The sequence below is a fragment of the Branchiostoma floridae genome, chromosome 4 (assembly GCF_000003815.2).
Source record: "Branchiostoma floridae strain S238N-H82 chromosome 4, Bfl_VNyyK, whole genome shotgun sequence".
In the NCBI taxonomy this organism is placed as follows: domain Eukaryota; kingdom Metazoa; phylum Chordata; class Leptocardii; order Amphioxiformes; family Branchiostomatidae; genus Branchiostoma; species Branchiostoma floridae.
The window spans coordinates 11,634,515-11,654,509 of NC_049982.1; the positions used below are offsets into that span (position 1 = coordinate 11,634,515).

At 40.4% G+C, this 19,995-nt stretch overlaps 1 protein-coding gene across 13 annotated transcripts in view; it reads right to left on the bottom strand.

Moving 5' to 3' along the window:
• The window catches only part of LOC118414247 (transforming acidic coiled-coil-containing protein 1-like), a 41,748-nt gene that overhangs the window by 20,326 nt on the left and 1,427 nt on the right, over nt 1-19,995 (bottom strand). For 2 of the 13 annotated variants that reach the window (XM_035818157.1, XM_035818156.1), the window contains exons 2-17: nt 17,896-18,079; nt 16,164-16,363; nt 15,033-15,080; nt 12,134-14,023; nt 11,826-11,901; nt 10,547-10,736; nt 10,100-10,179; nt 9,767-9,820; nt 9,001-9,073; nt 6,403-6,501; nt 6,073-6,121; nt 5,587-5,761; nt 5,163-5,228; nt 4,329-4,457; nt 3,626-3,691; nt 3,047-3,166 (exon numbers count right to left, since the gene is read on the bottom strand). In XM_035818157.1, the coding sequence (XP_035674050.1) occupies nt 3,047-3,166; nt 3,626-3,691; nt 4,329-4,457; nt 5,163-5,228; nt 5,587-5,761; nt 6,073-6,121; nt 6,403-6,501; nt 9,001-9,073; nt 9,767-9,820; nt 10,100-10,179; nt 10,547-10,736; nt 11,826-11,901; nt 12,134-14,023; nt 15,033-15,080; nt 16,164-16,363; nt 17,896-18,072 (3,492 nt within the window). In that variant the 5' untranslated portion in view covers nt 18,073-18,079. Of the gene's footprint in view, nt 1-2,277; nt 2,501-3,046; nt 3,167-3,625; nt 3,692-4,328; nt 4,458-5,162; nt 5,229-5,586; nt 5,762-6,072; nt 6,122-6,402; nt 6,502-9,000; nt 9,074-9,766; nt 9,821-10,099; nt 10,180-10,546; nt 10,737-11,825; nt 11,902-12,133; nt 14,024-15,032; nt 15,081-16,163; nt 16,364-17,895; nt 18,080-19,995 lie in introns of those variants that run through there. The other 11 variants (XM_035818169.1, XM_035818158.1, XM_035818159.1 and 8 more) reach the window with 11 other exon arrangements.

Here is a 19,995-nt window from a genome sequence, read left to right on the forward strand (position 1 = left end):
CTAAACAAACTGTGCAACACAAGAAATGAAATGCGCCATGCAGTCCCACTCATAGTTGAAGGTACAACAACAGCCAACAGCAGTTCTTACATGGTACGGCAATCAAATAAAGATTCCTACCCCAAAAAAACTAAAAGCTTTGTCGAGAGCTGCTAGTGCGACATGCACATTTGCACTGCCTCAGGAACAAAGACATTAGAGCCACAACTGTAGCCAAATAAGGGTAGGGAAGAAGCAGAGGCATTATTTCAGCAGGGTACAAACCCTCACGTAGACTCCCAGCAGCCCATCTAATTGGTTATACAATCAAGAATGCTGATCCCCAGGGATAATGGCAGACATTCAGATGAGGTCACAACCAGATCAACCAATACCCATCCAGCATTTCCTACTGGAGGTCCTATTCTTGAACTGAGGGGAGCAGGAGCAAAGAGAAACACTGGTGATTTTCATGCCAAGCTGGTGCTGACAAGGGTCTAAAAATACACCCCACTGTCAGGACTTGTATCACTGGCTAACACTTTTCATTCATGGGCACCTGTCAACAGTCATCACTCCACATGCAGGGCATTTCTACTAATTTGCATGGCAATGAGTTAGCAGGGTAGCCCTGAATCAATGGAGTCAGACTGAGGATATGAGACCCTTCCACTGTGCTGGTTCCATCTGTCCTTTCCAATAATAACAAGATTAAGACTGTCTGACTTCCCAGGGGAATGCAGGTCAGAGAAAGTATGCAGGGAGCCACATAAACAAGACATAACAGATATCAGGACATGATGAACCTGTGTCAGCTACTGCAGGGAGCCTCCTGCATACTATACAGAAAGGTATGACCTAATTTGATTATTCTGCCATAACCATCCACTTGTCTCAATTTGTGGAAACAAATCCTACTAACCATATTACCACGCCCCCTTAGGAGTTATGCAGTGTAAAGGTATTTTTGACTGGATATTTAGATGAACCCGAACATTTTATGACAGTGATCAAATCGGTAACTACTTTACTAAGAAAGACTGATTACAGTGTCTTGAAAATCACTACCATAACCACCATGATCAAATCAAACATACAAGACTACATGAAAAATTCACAAGTATTCCAGGCAGTAAGAGGAAAATTACATCCCTTGCCAGATAGAAAGGTTCACGGACAACCCTGGCAATGGTATGATACATTTTCAATGGCCCCAAAAGGTCAGGACAGATCAATGTGAATCAACAACAATCTGCTGAGATGTGGGCTGAAGCAGGGGGCTGATGTGACACTGTTGGAATGCAGATGACTGGAAGCTGCTACAACATGTGTGACCTTGGACATGGTGGGGTCACCCCTAGCTGTCAAAGTAAGAACTGCAGGCTGTCCTGAGACATTTTCTGCTCTACAAGTTACAGTACCTTTATAACCCCATAATCAGCTGAAACTACTTGAATGTAACATCTACATTCTATGCATGATAAAGCTCGCCTATAGATAAAGTATGCCAATACTGATATTTTACCAGGAATCAGAGATATCAAACTTTCCTATGCACAAGTTGTAAGCATTTTCATAAGCACTAGGAATTTCTGAAGACATACATTTTTAAGCCATCATGGGATGGACTTACGAGGGGCGTGCAATTAGTAATGGTCCTGACCCATTTCCCATAGCAGGAGATTAATGAAACTTGGCACAGTTATTAGTCTTTCTCTTCATAGGAATCACCCAGAGTTATGCATTTCTCCCATCGTTTGATGCAGCTCTGGACACCGATTTTGTAGGACACCCCAGGTTGGTCCTCCAACTGATGCCTCATCAATGGCACAAGAGGGACGACCAGGTCTGGGAGCTGTTTCCACAGACTTCCAGCCACGTTTGAATTCAGGATGCCAGCGTTTTACAAGGTCATATGATGGGGCATCATCACCATAAGTTTCATTTATTTCATCAAAAGTCTTCTTTGGTGTGCGTCCTTTCAAATACAAAAACCGGATCACTGCGCGACACTCAACTGGTTCCATTTCACACCTGGTCCATTTCGCACCTGACTAAGTTCAAACACCAGTAAATCAGAAACCACAATTAGTTCAGAGCTGTCTTTTGCAACATAACCCATAGAGATATGAATTATTACACATACAAAATTTCATTTAGATCAGACAACTGGAAGTGGGTCAGGACCATTACTTATTGCACGCCCCTCGTAGCAAATATTATGACCAGACATTTTTCAGGCACATGATATGACCACAAAATATATATGTCCTGGAGGAAAAATACTGTCAAATAAGATAGAGCAAAAGTGAGGAGGGCATAGCCTGCTGTGATTCCCAACAATCCCTCAACATAGCTACTAATGGCCACATACATGCAACACCTGTTATTGTTACTACACAGCTAAGGGTAACTCTCTCACATGCTGTCTATGAAAATATGCAACAGCATAAACCTCTTCAGTGTGACCCTCTCCTGGCTGGTTGGCTGTGTTCTTTATATCATCCAAAATGAACAATCCCTGAGTCACACAGTCCACACAGCAAGATAACAACATGAACTATGTACCATGACATGGCAGACATAACATGCATGGTTGGGCATGATAGCAGACAACATAAAAAGAGGTGTTGACTAGGTCTTTGTTGATGCTGACATTATCCAGTCATTCCATGCATTATAGTCATAAGTGAGGAAGTGTATCGACAGCTTGTTCATTTGTGCTATGGGTCCAGTTACTAGCAATGGCTTGATAAGCATACAGTTTATCACAAATGTTAAACATACATGAGAAAGCTGTCCACAGCTATGCACAAATTGGCCTGGAAAATCTATGTACAGTACTTCATGTACAATGTAATGGAGGCAATATGAAAGTGTTAACCAAACAGGAAATGCCTTCCTTTACTTTATGTTATCATACAAACTGTGTATTCAAAGCTGGTTTACGTATGACTCATCACTCAACAGCACAGCATGGCCATATGTAACACCATTTTAGAAAGCCATCTTTTAAAAATGGTTGGGTTACAACTGTGTTATTTTGTTTATTCAATCCAAAGTCTACCTCTTCCACGGGTAGCACGTCAGGAGGGGGGGTGGCAACATCTCCAGAACATGTGTGAGTGGGAGGAGGAGTGCTACTGGCATCTCCCATGTCTGAGTCCTGATTGGTTGAGGTTGTATTCTAAATAAACCAATCAGCACACACAGAGCAGTTAGCCAAGTATGTAGTCTCATTCTGGTACAGCTATATGAGTAACTGTACAAACTGTTCTGTTGACAGCTGTGTGAAATTATTGATGACATAGTAAGATATTATCATTACAAGTACCCTTTCTAAATGTGCAACATAATACCATTATGGAGGAAAAGACATTGTGTGGTTTGAACTGTGTTTTGTACTGGTAGAAGACATGAGCCTCTGTACCAACATACAGGAGGGGCAGGTTTAACAGAAAACAACTTCCAGAAACAGACCAATCAAATAAAACTTGGACAAAGACAAAATAAACAAAAAAAGACGGAAACACCAACTTGTGACCAAGTTTTAAAAAAATGGACAAAACATGAAAGACAGACATAATGAACAGCTGTCTTTTTGTAAGACAGGTAAACAAAAAAGGCACTACTGCTATTACACTACCTCCAGAGAAGGAAGAGGACTGCATGTCAGGAGGTCAACAGGGAAGTCTTTGGGACTCTCAGTGTCCTGTGGCAGTGGCAGCAAGGAGAGAATGCAGCACAATCAATTCCCAATCAATCTTGCAGAATAACCAATACCAATTTGCAGGAACACTTTTTTGAGCTGGCATGCCCATTTCTAAATGTCCTCCAGTACATAACGAGCCTTTCCAGTTTAGTTTTTCTATCGTCATCATTTTTTTTACAAAACCTACTTTGGTGAACATCAGGAATAAATGTCTTTAAACCCCCAGTCTTTTTTGGAAAACTATAATATTATTAGCTACATAAGCAATTGTTGAAATCTCTCGACTACACTCTCTAATCATCAAAAAAATTATATGAAACATATGATAGTATCAGTATTGTGAGGACTACAGGTTAGAGATTGTTATTTGTTGGTTTGCTATTACAGAGAGGAATTTAGTAATTCAGGTCATATATAGTTAGGTTACAGTTAAGTGCACATCCAATGTAGGAATGTTTGACAAATCCTGATGTTATAGCATACACGACAAAGACACAATACATGCACACATACATACACAAGCAAACAGACTGACATAGTTCAAGTGCTGAACTAAAGGTGACTACAACAAGATGAATGAATGACCGTGGGACTAAGCCATGACATGCGCATGCAGACACGTTGGCAACACGGCTACCTCGTCGGAGCCAAAGTCGGGGTCCATCCACATGAGCTTGTACGTATCGCCCGTGGGGGGCGTCCACATCCCCTCCTCGTAGGAATCATCGTCCGCGGGACCTGGGCTGCCCCGGACCGGTGCGTGATCCTGATTCCCAGGAGGGGAGGCACGACCAGAAGGATGGGCAGACAGTAGAGAGAGAGAGAGGGAACACACACAGAAGAGAGCAGGACAAAGTTTAGTATGATCCAGCCAATGGAACATTTAGGCCTCTTCCTTATGACCCTTATGAGATGTACCAAGGTGCAGTGAATCTAACCTTACCAACAGAGATGTTGTACCATGTTGACTGTGAAGAGGAGAGGACAGGGACAGTTGCATGTGTGCAGTGTTATTCATTATTAAATGACAATGATGTGTCAATTGATGAAACTTAGCCAGAGACTGTCCATGCATTGTAGGACATGCTGAGAAGGCCAGGTGTTAACTTTGTACAGTATCATTCTACAGTATGTCTAATTACTAAAGTAAGAATACTGTACAACAAAGTAACCATCACTGAGTAATCCTGCTTTAAAAAAAACTTACCAGCAAAGTAACCAGCTTCATCTGCAGTGAGTCATGATATAAATCTCAAGGTTCCATAAGACGACATGAAAAAGACACCATGGTCCCACAGCTAAAATATGGCAATGTCAGGGCGTACCAATTCGGTTGAATTAGGTACAATCCAATGATCATGCTCCTTACAAAATTAACTTTATCTAAAATGTTATGTATTTTCAAGCATTTTAGCTATAGGACCAGGTATGTTTCTGCATTGCAATGTAAAATAAACTTGTGCTTCTGTACCTCTTCTGTTGATGTGGAATCAATGTCCATGGCTTCTGGAGACTCTTCCTTCTTTCTGCTGGACTCCTTTGTCGGGGAGGAAAGGGGAAGGTTTCAGATGCATGAAGGGATGGGCTCAAGGAAAGGTAAATATGGAGAGGATCATGCTGTGTGCACAGGCAAGGACACCATATGGGACTGCAGGTGATATTTGATTGGGGACTTTCCCTTACTCAATTTGTTATCTTAAAAGGTTGCAAATTCACGAAAAACAAAGCAAAGTTACAGCAGTCAAACAAGTATTCAGGGTCTCACAGTGAAAAAAAAAATCGTAGTTCCCAGTACAGCATCCCTCAACATATGAAACCTCAAGTAAATGGTTACCCCAAGACTTTTATATCGGTAAAAGCATAACTCTCAAATACCAAATGTTGCTTTCTAGTACCTCTAAGTCTTGCATTGCAGATGCTGGGCTGAAGGTGAGGAGTTTGTCAACCCCCTTCCCCAGGCCTGGTGACTCTGGCTTGCAGGCCACTTGTTCTGCCAGCTTACGGGCTGCGGGGTGTTTGGGCTTGGCCTCCGCTCTCTGGGTGGGAGGGGTGCTCATCTGCAGTAGGTCACTATGGGTGGGGAGGGAGGTAACAGGAAGTAAGTAAGGGGTATACTGCTTGTGTTTGTCTTACACTTTTGTTACAGGGAAGTGTCAACAGACATGTAGATATATGTAAAGACACACTGTGTGTATATGATACCTCAAGCAATCCCACAAATCACTTGACATACAACAAGGTGTCTACAATGTAAGTCTAAAAAGACAAAAAATGAACAAAACCAATATTGCTGTAATCATTATATTTCAATAATAATCAATACATAATATTATGCCTCATATAACTATAAGAACAGATAAACCTGTAATGGTGATACTTACTTTTCTTCTTCTTCATTCTCGATTGCAGGGAGAAGGCCCTTGTGCTTGGCTGAAATGGAAAGCACAAAATATCAAGATGTGTATGTTCTAATACCTTCTATTCTAGTCCACTATCGTAGAATAGATGTTTACTGGAGTTTAAGCAGTGCACTTAGACAAGTTAGAGGGTGGCAAAGCTGTGTGTTGAGAGGTCATATTGATTGGTAGGTGTGAAGATGAAGCGGCAGGATATTACGGGATGATAAATCTAGGTGAACATTGCAGACTTGTATTGACAGTACAGGGAGGCTGACAGACAGGTGCAGGTGCTGCAGTTTCACACAGAATCACCTGAATAGGGGGCGATTATGGCAATGCGACTTAGGTTTGACACATCGCAACAACCACTATCATCCTTGTTGGCATCCATATGTGTAGGTTGTTTCTCTTCTGAGAATTGCAACAGAAAAGAAAGCAAAGCACGTTGAAAGCCGAAATAAATAAAAAGATGTCGTGCATTGGAGATTTTCAGGCAAGTACAGAAGTCAATGCCTTATATGTATACATTTGTACTAATGGTTCTAAATATACTGTTGATATAGACAATTTGGGCATCAGAACAACAATGTAAAAATACCATCTGCCCTTGCTTTGTTCCCTTTCTTGAATGTTATTTGTGGAATAGTCTAGTAACTTGTCTGCTTGTACAAATGAACCTCAATCTTCTTGGTCTACCCTTTATCAGAGCTCCAGTGTCATTTCTTTTTCAATGACAAAGGAAAACAAAAAGTACACAGTAACACAAGGTTTGCTTGTTAGCTGAGTCATGGTTGGATCTAAGTCAAATGGTACAGTTAACACAAATAGTCACTGAAGAAATTCCTGAGATACTTGTCTTGTCTTGCTTTACAAAAGAAATGGATACAAACAACTACAATGTACATATGAAGGTCTAATACACACACAAATACAATAGCTCTTCTTTAGGGCTCACATAAGGTATAGTTCAAACAACATTCTAATCACAGCTGTTTTAGAAACATTGGGGGATCTAGGTATATACACTTATACAAGTACCTACCCTTTTTTGCCCCATCCAAGGTTCCACTACTATGTAATGTCTGTGAATGAGTCTCAACTTTAGGCCCTGAACTGTTACTGTCATCGTTACTGGATTCTTCAGATGTAGCCTCTTTCTTTCCCCATCCAGTTAGCCAAGAAAACAGCCGTTTCATCCTGTTCTAACACTGCCACTTGTACTGCTACTCCCAACACGTTTACCTAGGGACTACGGGCGTGTCTAATTTGGGGACACCTTGACATGCTCTAGTGCCTGAGGTAAGAGTCCCACTGAACCGGTTGTAAGGAGGGAGTGAACAGAACAGTTCACTTATCACCAAGGGATCTAATTGCCTTGGAGAATAAGCATCCTTTACAAAAGCCACCCCTTTAAAGTTGGAGAAAAAAGTGAATGGATTATATTCTAACTTGATATGACTCAGTCATTTAATCACTGGTTAAAACTGCTGCCAGCCATACCCCCATCCTAAAGCTGATGTTTTGACCCAAGCAAGTGTAAAACTAAAACAGTACTACTGTTCCCCTAGGCTAAGACTAGTAAGAGTAGTACACCTAGTGTGACAGGTATGTGACTTTTAAATTCTACTTCCTGGGTGTTGTGGAAAAGGGTGTGCCCCAGGGATTCCTAAGTCATGCGTCACCATGACAACAGCAAGTCAAGTGAGAGAGACCTGTAAGTAAAGGCTGCCTTGCACATAATCAATGTGCAGTGTTGACTTACACTGTAGAGTTACACATCTAACTGTTCACCAGGAAATACTATAGATAAAGCAAAGAATAGAATTTGACAGGAAAAGTAACAGCAACATAATTTAAGTCACAAAAGTTTCAAACACAATTTTGTTTATATGGTCAGCTTATTCTACAGCTTTGTAATCATAATCACCATTATTCCAAGACCATACAAAAGCATAATAAAAGAAAAACTTACACAATCAGTTTTAAAAAAAAACACTTAAAATTTAACACTTCTACATATATTGACTAATCTTAGGCCCACTTCAAACAGACAACACTTATATAGTCGTGCGACTGTTATTGACTTTTCGTTGTGGGCAACGGTTGTCTTTAGACTAGCGTTCAGAGTATTGCGGGACACCCGCGGCGCAGGATTCCACTGCGGTGCGTGCGTGCGTGCGTGACCCACAGTGACCTCTTGCTTGCAAATTAAAAATGGCGGGAGAATTCTTCATTTTCGTCATGCAGCAGATTACTATTCTTTTGCTTGCAAACAAACATTGTCCCCAACAAAGAATGACACAGAGACGGGAAAATCTGGAATTAAACCCGGCGTTCGTGGCCGCCGGTGGTATTTCACTTTTTACAGATTACTACTAGTATCATGAAGGATGTAGCCACTGGTGGCGGGGCATTGCGCTGAAACAGGCAGTTTCTGATAACAAAAATACGTTTCCATTACTGACTGCATGTATATTTACGGAGAAAAATGCCCTTTCAAATAGAAAAAAAACATGCTGCAGGCTTATTAGCATATGATCCAGTCCCATCGCCGGCGACGATTTTTCTTTAGACATGTGAGGAATAGTCGCGGACCCCCCGCTGAAGGGTCGCGCGACTGGGTCCGAGGTGGTCGCACGATGATTCCATAAAAACCATCGCACGACTATTTTGATCCTCTTTAGACAGCCTAAAAATATCGTCGCCGGCAACGTTGTCGACACGACTATGAAAGTGTTGTCTGTCTAAAGTCGGCCTTAATTTCTCCTGTATGATTGGAAGTCCCTACTGCAGAATCCAGTTTGTACAGTTTATCACCTATAACCATAATACATGTATCCTCAAAACTGGCTTATGGAAATTCTAATAGATCAGGTGTTCTTTCTAAAGCTGAAGAAAGTTGACACTTACCAGGGCTGGCTCCCTTCACCAGAGGGTCAAATTTCACGTAAAGTGACTGCCGGGCCAACGCTGACTCCTTAAACTGTACAAGGGACAGAAAACAAGGTTCCTTGGTAAGTAAACAAGACACAGGGCTAGGCTAGGGTGATCATTGTCTGCACAAAAAGCATTAGTTCAGAGACTGGCGTGCAAAACAAACACACAGAATGGCTTATCTCAGGTGTTACCTGAGGTCTGGTAGGAATCATGGTAATTAGCTCCTCACAATTACACACAAAGGTACTTGCTTTAATCAATGACTGTTCTATCTGATTCAAATGAAATGGATATTTTGTTCTTTTCTAGTATCAAGCCAAACAACAGACAGTAACTGAGTAAGTAGTGTACCTGTATGCCACATACCTTTGTAGTGTGGAAATATTTCTGCAACTAAAATACGTATCTAGCAGAAAGCTTTTTTTCACACCTTTCAATGATACTTATTATTTCAATGATAATTAAAGACCCTGGTAGAGGTGTTCTGTCCCTAGGCAAGAAATTTTAAGGGCCCTTGTTCAAAATAAACAGTCAAGGGTCCAATCAAGCTACTTGGTAATGACAAGGATACATTATCGTTCCTTGACCTACTTTTTGTAGTACATAGCCAAAAAGAAGAGAGGACATTTCAAAACCTCAATCTGTTACTTTGCATGCCCACTGCTGACTGCATTTCATTGTATTAATTGTTTGCTACAGCAATATCACATCCACCCCCCACTATGTGGGTATGTTGTACCTCATCACCGTCAACTTCACCACCACAAGCTCCCTCTAGCAGAGCTTGGTCAGACTGCAGTTACACAGTAACACAGAGAAAACAGGAAAAGGGAGAAAATAGAAAAGAAATGGCTTGGTTTCTAACCTTCCATTCACATTTAAAGAGGCACAAAAGAAGAAGGGTAAAGATGACAGAAGTTGAAAGGGCTTGGAGCAATTGTACAAACAGGTCGACTGACCAAAGACTAAATGACATAGCAAATCTTTGTTCATATGAATCATGATGACTTCATAGAAGCATATCTCCACCTATCCTTCAAAGGGCATAAATAAAATGTGGAAATGTACTTACTGTAGATGCCCCATGTTTCTCCAGGAAAGCTACATCAAAAGATGTAGGGTCAGTGGACGGAGCAAAAACTGGATCATTGACTGTAATAAGGATAAGGATAAACCATGAAGTGCTATTCTGTAAAATAACAGCTGATAAACTAAAACTAAGCCACAGCAGCCCGATTTTCACAATTCCAACAGGTTCTTCTTTGAAGCCAATACTTTCAACTTAATCTATGAAACAGCAACAAAAAATAATAATGCAATGATCTTGAACCTGTCTGACAATGTTATTCTTTGCCCACGTTGCCTTGTAAACAAATTGTATACTGAATGCAACTGCGCCTAATCAGACAAAAAGCAAATGTACATCTTTGAACATGCTTTGCTGGAAATGTATACGCATCAATATTGACTAAAGGAGGCCATATACATACACATTTCTACACTATCTGACCAAACCTACTTTTGGAGGGTGATTTGAATATCTCATCGTCCATGTTGGGCTCACCATCCTGGAAACCAGTGTCGTTGGAAGACGAGTTGGGGATGCTGTGGTCCGATTGGCTGTCTATGTCTGCCGGCGGAGGGGACATCTTTTTGCTGTCCCTCTCGCTGGACAGGAACGTCCTCATGGACTCCACCTCTGCCTCAGGCTGGCCCAGGAAGGGAAACAAGCAGCAGTTTAACATGTCTGCTTAAGCAAGGTGCATTTGTGTTCTAGACATAGGTGTATTGTGTGATACACATGTAAGTCAAGAGGATCCTGCTACAGAAATTTGGTCAACAAACATGCTGTTGTCTGTCTCTATTGTCAATCCACTACAGTAGAAGGGAAAATGTTCGCGGAGATTTAACTTCATGGTAGGGAGAAAATGGAATGTTTACAGAGGTTTTAAGTTCGTGGTTAAAACAAGGGGCAGGCGGGCTGGAGACAGAACAAATATTTTGGCTGTTGTTTGAAGTATGCTGTCAGGAGGCTACTGCAAAACCACGAACAAAAACTCATCACGAATATTTCCCTTTTATAGTAACTTGATACATAGGGGTGAACCACTAGGCAACAGAGGATAAATGACAAAAAAGTGTTATCAGTCTTAATTATTTGTTGGTAATAGAAATAACAATAACTTGAATAACGGAATAAGCAAACATATAATTCATTAGGCGAGTAATCATCTAGAAACATCCAAGTGACTTCATAACCTCCTCTTGTGCAAATGTTGCTTGGCCCCTAATACGAGGTATGAATAGCGATACGGAGACAGGAAAAGCCAAGCAAGCTGTTACCATATATCTATTAACCTGAAAACTGTGTACACGTCCACAGCACCTTTGTTGGTACAACAGACAGCTTACAGGCTAACAGACAGCTTATGAATATTCACACAATTCCTGGATCAATATTAACCTATTCTACAATTGCCTCCAGTCACGATTTCTACTACAGCCAGACAGTACAATACATAAAACGTTGCCTATCTTAAATTCAACTGGCTACAATCCACAGATATCTGGGGACCATTGTGGTGGTTTACAGATAAGATAGGTTTATCCTAGGTTACATTATGCATTACATTAGGTCAGATATAATCTAACAGACACTCAACTTAGTTTTCAACCGGATTGAATTAAATGATCTTATACTATCATGTTATCAGTGATCTGTAGATGAAGCCATTTTTGTAATAGGCACTACATAGAATAAACTTCTGGAAGATGATAACCATAACAATATAACTGACCTCTGGTATTCTGTCTTGTTTCACTGCCAGGGAACTTTTGGTCTGTGCCTTTCTGGGAGACTTTAACTTGCTGGCCCTAGGAAGAAGGAACATACATGGCTCTTAAAATTGCTCATGTATCTTTACAATTCATAAAGTCCTATACACCATATCGTCCAATAAATTCATATACATTGCTGCATCTATATATAGGCTGTATAACTGCTCTTCGGTGTAACAGTAACACACCAGCTTCAATCATTGTTTTCCCCCTTTACCTTGATTACAAGAAAAACCAACCCAAAAAAATCATAACATTGAACACTTACTTTTTAGCAGGAGATGACTTCTTTGCTGGGGAGCTCTTAGGTGAGTTCTTGTTGGCATTTGCACTGACGTTTTCATCTCTGAGTGGGCTTCCCTTCACTGGAGAGTTAGCAAGTCCTTTTGAAGTCTTGAAGGGATCAATGTTATCCAGATTGTCAAAGTCGATCTGGTAGGAGCCAAATGGCTTTGGCGGAGAAGAGGAGACTTTGGTCTTGGACTCGAAGGGGTTGATGTTGTCATCCAAACTGTCCCAGTCAATGCTGTAAGATCCCTTGGGGACAGGAGGGATATCATCAGTATTGTCTGTGTCTGTCATGGCTGTGCCTTCCTGAGGGGGAGCAGGTTCCTCTACTGTCTTAGGTTTAGCTTGTACCACGTCTGGTTCACGGCTTGGTGATGGGGACTTCTGTTCCACACTGCTCTCGTTCTCCTCTTTTGTTGATGACTTTGCAGTAGGGTTGATTTGATGATCTTCTTCCCTGACTACTTCGCTGGATTGTACTGCCTCCTTTGGTTCAGTAGCTCCCTCAGTTACCAGAGGTCCCTCTTCTGAACAGGTAGCTGCCTGGGTTTGGACTTTGGGCACTTCAACACTGCTGCCCTCTACTGGAGGAATGGGCTCCTGTTCAGTGTGTTTTGTGGTTTCTTCACTTACAGCTTTGGTTTCTGCTTTGGGAGTCACAACTGGCTCGGCTTCAACTTCAGGGGTGGCTTCTGCAATGACAGGTTCAACTGGTCCTTCAGAGGCAACCAAAGCTTTCTCTTCAGTACTGCTTACCTCAGACTTTCCTTTGACGTCCTGTGCAATGTTGTGTGCAGCAGATTTGTCTTCTTCCTCCTCAGCTTTGGTACTTACAGCAGCAGACTCAACGTGAGGTTTCTCTTCAGCAGTTTCAGTGATTTCAGTCGTTGGCTTTTCTTCAACGTCAGTGGAGTCTGCAGCAGTAGACTTGACCTGCTCAAAATCTGGGTTGATAACAGGAGATTCGACCAGTTCCTTTTCTACTGAGTTTATTTCCTCCTCAGCCTTGACTTCAGGTGTGTCCACAGGTTCAGCTTCAACAACAGCAGACTCGACAGAAGCTTTCTCAGTAGAGTTGTCAACTTCAGCTGTTGGTGTGACTACAGAGTCTTTTTCGGCTGGTGTGACTTCAACGTCTTCTTCTGAACTAGCAACTTCAACAGTAGGCTGGTCAACTTCAGCTTCTTCTGTAGCTGTTGGGCCAGAATCTGCAGAAGCCGTTACCTCAACTTCAGAGCTGCCAACTTCACTGGTAGAGGTACTATCTGCAACAACTTTTTCAAGCTCTTCTTGCTCAGTGGGAGTTTCTTCGTCAGGTGCAGACTTTTTGACACCAGGATGTTCAACAGCAAGGTCTTGGTCGACAACAGGCTGAGGTGTAACGGTCTCCTCAACTTCACTGTCTTTCTCAACTTCAGGCTTTACTTCTTCTACTGGCTCTGAGGATTGCTCTTCAGCCTTTTCTGGTTCACTCTGTTCTCCTTGTGGCTCAACAGCATCAACTTGGGTCGGAGGTGGAATGCACTCCTCAAGAGCAGGTTCCTCTTTTTCAACCTGAACTGTAGGTTCCTTTTCAGGAATTTCTGGTGGGATGTCAGGGACAGTAGCTTCAGTTTCTGAGTCTGAGGAGAGCACGGGTGTTTCAAGGTCTCCTTCAAGAGCCTCTGCCTCAAGCTTCTCAAATTCCTTGTCTGATCCTGAGTCGGACTTTGAGACTAGTGGATCGAATTCAAAGAGGAGGTCGTCGTCTTCTTCAGGGGGAGTTAGAAACTCGTCTCCAGTTGGCTCGCTAAGATCCTCTTCCTCGGGTTCACTGGTACCTACAAATGGTTCTGGCACAAAGTTGGGGACAGGCCCTTCCTCGTCCGAACTGATGAAGAAAAGCGAGACAGTAGTAAGTCTACTATACCAGTGCAACAGGCAAACACGTACCTTCACCAAAACAAGACCCATTCCCAAATATTTCAGAGCATTAGATAATTAAAATTGTTAACATCCTGCTGATAATGATCAGAAAAGTGGGCAAAATATTCAATAGCAGCAGTGTCTCAGCACAATTCAAGTTAATAACAGCGCGAAATAAAAGCTGTGTTTGATTCTGATATGCGATACCATGAAATACAAGAACGGGCCTTTGGTTAAATACTACAACTTAATAATTACAAAACTACCAATGCCACAATAACCTGTACCATGCACCATTGGTTTCACATGCATGCTGAGTTTAACCCTCCAAGAGTCAGACTCATGGGCTGTTCTAGACACCCAATCCTAGTCAGCTTGAAGGGTTAAAATCAAGGACTACTGTAAGACCTGGGATCCCCAGTTATTCCCAGATTTGTTTTATCGACAGCAGGATGGGTTTATTTTGTGTTTTATTTGCAGTGCTACGTCTTATAAGCCTAGTGTTAGATGCAGAACCCTCTACAGCCTTGGTTTATTTCATGATTGTTATAGATGGCAACTTTGAATGATCCGAGATGGTAAGTAGTTGGGTTGTATTAACTTTTTTCTGCATCCTTCTCAAACATTAATGGGGATATGTCACGTTAGATCAGCATCATTGCTTTGCCACTTAAAACCCACTTTCATACTGATCCTTCAAGTTGTGTATCACAACCTTTCATATCAGAAAGAAAATTTTCAGAGCATGATATTTCATTCAAAGCTGCCAGCCTTGGTTATGAAGTGACATTTATAAGTGTCACTCCAGGATGAATCTGACTGCACGGGCAACATTAATCCCAGCCACCAATGTTTTGACTGTCTTTATTGATCTATTTATCCCATGCAAGGCAGCCACAGTTGATGGCAGTGCTAGGCCTAGGATGAGGTGTCAGCCCTAGCTCTAGGCATGTATTCCTACGCAATGTTGATACCTGTATGGCTCAGTACCCTCTCGCGACATTTTGGTATTTTGTATTCCCCTGATGGAGACCAAAGAAACAAAGACATTACACATAAATTCTGTAGACAAACATAAAAACATTATGTGCACGTACATACACTTACCAGTAGTATGGACAGCCTTTTGCCATGATTATGTTTATGCCCTTAAATCAAAGTTAAAGGTTTTGAGGATACTTCTCAGCCATAAGATGAATGTTTGAAGGAAACAACAATCACATTACTTTGGGACATTGTTATTTTCTGTGCAATCAGGCTGACGACCGTACACCTTTCACGCACCTCCCAATTACATGGTCGGCTGCAGTTCCAAACACATAAAATGACTGCCATTTCTTCTGGCGATATCAGGCCAAATCAGGTTATTCATTTGTTTCCTAACTCCTTCAATACCATATTAGGACAGTTTACTGGCAATAATGGCTGATATTTTAGTTCAGACTTTGAAAATCCAAGTATTTGTTCAGATTCTTGAAATAAAGTCTCAGTTTTTTTAGAGACATAGAAGAATAGTATACAGGTGCAAAGCCTTTTTGCGACTGATATTCAATTTACAACCCAAGGGAATATAGCAGGCTACAAATGGACAACTGTGGTATTATTGTCCTATCTTTTATGCAAATCAGCCATCATGCTGACAAGAGCAATACTGTTGGTGCCATCGACAGATAGGACCTCTAAATAATTTAATGATCATGGTTGATGCTATTGGTCACGTTTCAAGGATTTATCAGATTCGTGCCAGATTTTCTAAGAAATATTCAATGGTTATCAATTTCAGCAATTCAATAAATGGAAGGTAGTTCTGATTTCTGAGAAAATCTGTGTTGTATTTGAAACTGAAAGTTAAAACTTTTTTTCATGTTTGCAACATGTATGACTGTATAAACAAACATATACTGACAAAACAATTAGACTGACAATACAGGAAAACAATTAAAAAAAGTCACAAAGATAAAATCAAAAACAAATTAAAACATGGATATTTTAGAAATTACAGAATAATGTACAGAACAGCTAGATGCTCATGTTTTCTTGTGAAGCTATTAATCTCAGAGGTGCTGCAATTTCCTGTGAAATATCCACAAGCCAGAAAAACTCACGTTTTGAAGATGCCGTCGAGTATCTCGTCCAGGAACTCCCTGGCGTAGGTGTGGTAGTCCTGGTGATCCTGCTTGGTCAGGACTTGGACACGGTCTACCCAGCGCTCCTCCTCGTCCAGGTAGCGGAGGGCCTGCCACGGATCCGAGGCCGGCTGGCGTCTAGACGCAGGTTTGCGGGCAGGAGTAATAAACTGCACGTGCTGGGAGAGACAAGAGACGAGCGGGAATCGCTCCAGTCAGCCAAGAAATTGAACAGCATCATCATATAGCTGCACAGTTTATAGCAGGTCCCTATGTATAAATTAGACCTACAAATGAACAGTTTTAACATTCTTTCTTCCTCGCCTTGTCCACTAGTTTTCAAAGTTTCAAAGAATGCTAGTGAAGCATAAAATAGTATCTTAGCTGGTAAAACATTTCCCTGTTTGAAATATACCTTAATTCTTTGTGAATTAAATAACAATGTTTTTCTAGCTAGCTTACTTGTAATTGTTACCAAGGTTCAGTTATCACAATCTGATAATCATGATTCTACATGCTTTATCAAAAGAAATTTGATGTCGATTTTCTGTACCTAAAACTCATACTTTTACATTACCTTTACCCATAAGAAACCAAGACATAATAAACTACATACATGTACATGTATTACATGACAAACAACATCCCATATATCCAGGTCTGCCTCTAGTAATAAGAAGATTTTTAATGAGCTAAATACTAACATAGAGACTGATATATTTACAAACTGTCATCTGCCCAACATTTTGACAAAATCTTAAGAAAACCATAAAGTCTAAGATGACATATTTGGGGATGGTAAAAAAGGATTTATTGCTGTCGGCCTGGCATCAAGGACAGAGTTGAATATGCACCTGACGTAGCAGACATTATATAGTACTAGCAGGCGAGATTATGGGACCATAGTGAACGCAGAATCACATATATTGATTTGTACACTCTCTCAGTCCCTGATTCAAAATCAAACAGTTCACTTGCTTTATCACATCAGAATGTGCTGATTCAACAGCACCGAATGACAAACTTTTCTGTAATTATCACTTCACTCACATCATCTATCAGGTAATAACATTTCAATGGTACTAAAAAATCAGCCAGGATACTGTAAATCTTGGCACTTGGTGAAAGAAATGATTGGAAATCTATAATAGTGATGTACTGGTTATACAGTAACAGAGCAATTTCAAGGTGTTCATTTGTATTCCCCCTACGCATCTGGCGCTTCGGATATTGAGGCATTATCCCGTGAGGTTTCTGGTACATTTCTTTATTGGGAATCTGTGCGTTTAAGACCAGTGCAATGGATCATTCACCGACTAGAAAAAGACCCACATGTACAAAGTGCTGTCAACTCAGATGGTATAAGTGTTGTGATTGGGATTTGCTTACAACAACAAAATTCTAAGTGACACATTTAGCTTTACATCTATGTTTATTGTTATATCATTGAACTCATTAATCCAATTTGTTAAGTTAATGCCACAACGGCTCAACAGCTATCTTTCTTAAAAAATAGATTTCAAAATATTTCTTGCCTGACATATTGAATTTGAATACTGTAACTGTAAGTCATGTAATTTGTTCAGTGACTACATTGCCTTATGCCTATCAAAAGTAAATCTAAGATTGAGTTTCAGAGATTTAGACAGTAGCGATTTTTAATAGAACAATAGGACTATAGTTTTGGCTCTATGGTCTCCAGGGTTTTTACCTTGGATCCTTTCTCAGCAGGTGATGTAGGTATGTTATCCTTCTGTGAAGGTTTAAGTATTGAGCGGGTGCCCACAGACTGGGCGGTTAGCACGTGTACAGGAGGCTGGGAAGTCTTTTCTGGTTCCTTTACAACGAAGTTTTCGTCATTCACAGGCGAGAAGAGACTTTCATTCATCGTAATCCTGAAACGTGCAAGGAAAAAAAAAGCATGCAATATGGTAAATGTCAAAAGTAAACAACCAAGTTAAGATTGTTAGATTATGAATAGACTATATAATAAAAACAATAGTAATCCAAAGTTAACATTAAACATGCATTACAATATGTATACAAACAAGTATGAATTATGAGATTATGAAATTCCATTCAAATGCATTGCCAATAAAATAATGCTGGAACAAAATATGTTTATTTGTCGACGGAATGGCTATTCATAAGCATTAAAGCAGAGTTTTGCAGACCCACAAAAAATCTAGGCACAATCGCAATATTTTGCATGAACAGCATCGACAAACTTCAAATTTCCCAGATTTTGTACCTTCTCACTAGCAGAGACAAAGCATATCTGTACCATCAACACTATCCCTTAATGGTAATTAAAAGATGGGAGCCAATTTCACACTGCGTAGTCATTTCTTACCATTCACTCATCAATAACTAATTAGAGATGCAACACTCTGAATCATGAATGAAGCCCCCATCCATATTGCATTTAACAAGTGGGTGTGAACAGAGTACTAATGTCAGGATATGCAGGACCAAAATATTCTTTCTTATTCGCTAAAGAGCTTGCCAGTTAGGAAAGGCATGACCTCATGATCATGTAAAACCATTTATTACTCTAGCTAGATCAAAGAAAGATGTTGGCAGAAATTGAGAAAAGAGAAGCACAACTTCTGTCCATGCAGACTGGGTTATGTTAAATATGGACATCGTCTCCATCAGTTTGACGTACAGTATCATGTGTTTCCTGTCACATGCACAAGTATGTGAACCCACGTCTCCATCTACATGAATCCTTGATCCCTACGCCTTCCTACACTACAGCTACTTCATCAGATTTGGTGTTGGGAATCCAATGGTACTCTCAAATAGCACGCAAACCCTTGATCTGAGAGTCATATATTTTTGTCGCTCACACAAAATTGCATGTATATCATGTTGAGTTTATACATGTCTTTGGGACTTTTCCAACATCAAGCTTGAGTGACATTTTGGATCAGGTGTCTTCAATATCTATTTCACAATTTACCATAAAATTCCTATGCAACTTCACAAGACTCAATCTTAACAATTCTGAGCTGGCAAGCAAATCAGACAAGGCTTATTTTTCAAAGGTCAATTTCCTGCAAATTATACATAAATCAACTAGTAGAAGCAAATCTTATATATAAGTTTTAGAAATGATCCCAATGTTCCCAGTTTACAGTATAAAATGACACAGTAAACAGCTCATCTCCCCTGGGAGTTATATAAATAGATCATTAAGTGGGTGACCCTGGTTGCCCTATGATGTCATTCTATCAATTCAGTGAGGGGTGACATTCACAGTTTTAAGATTAAGAATGGTGTGTTAAATGATTTTATAAATACATGATATAATGACACATCTTCTGAAGTTTATATTTACTTTAAGGTATTTAATTGTCTTCCATTTGTCTGCTTTTTATTTGCTAATATCTTTCAAATTTCAAGAGAGGATGTAAAACATAACAGAAATTATAAAATATGTTTCAATTTGAAATTTCTAAGGCACTAATCTTTAAACTTAAAGTCCTGTAAGTTGAATATACGTGTAACATGAACACGTTTGGAGATAATTTCATAAAAGAAGCCAACACACCTCTCCAAAAGAGCAGGGTGTCATGACCCGGTGAGCTTGGTTGACAAGTCATTGCTGAAAAGTTTAAACGTGAGCTGTGGCAAGGTTGCCATAGCATTGAGCTTCTAATCTCTAAAGTAAAAGAGGTCCCTATCTACATGTATTTGCGGAAGTGGTTGCATTTAATTTCAGAGATTTCATATCTCTAACTGATGAATGTGTTTTGCAACTAGAAGTAATATCTGTGGTCGAAGGTCAATACAGCCAATTCAGTCA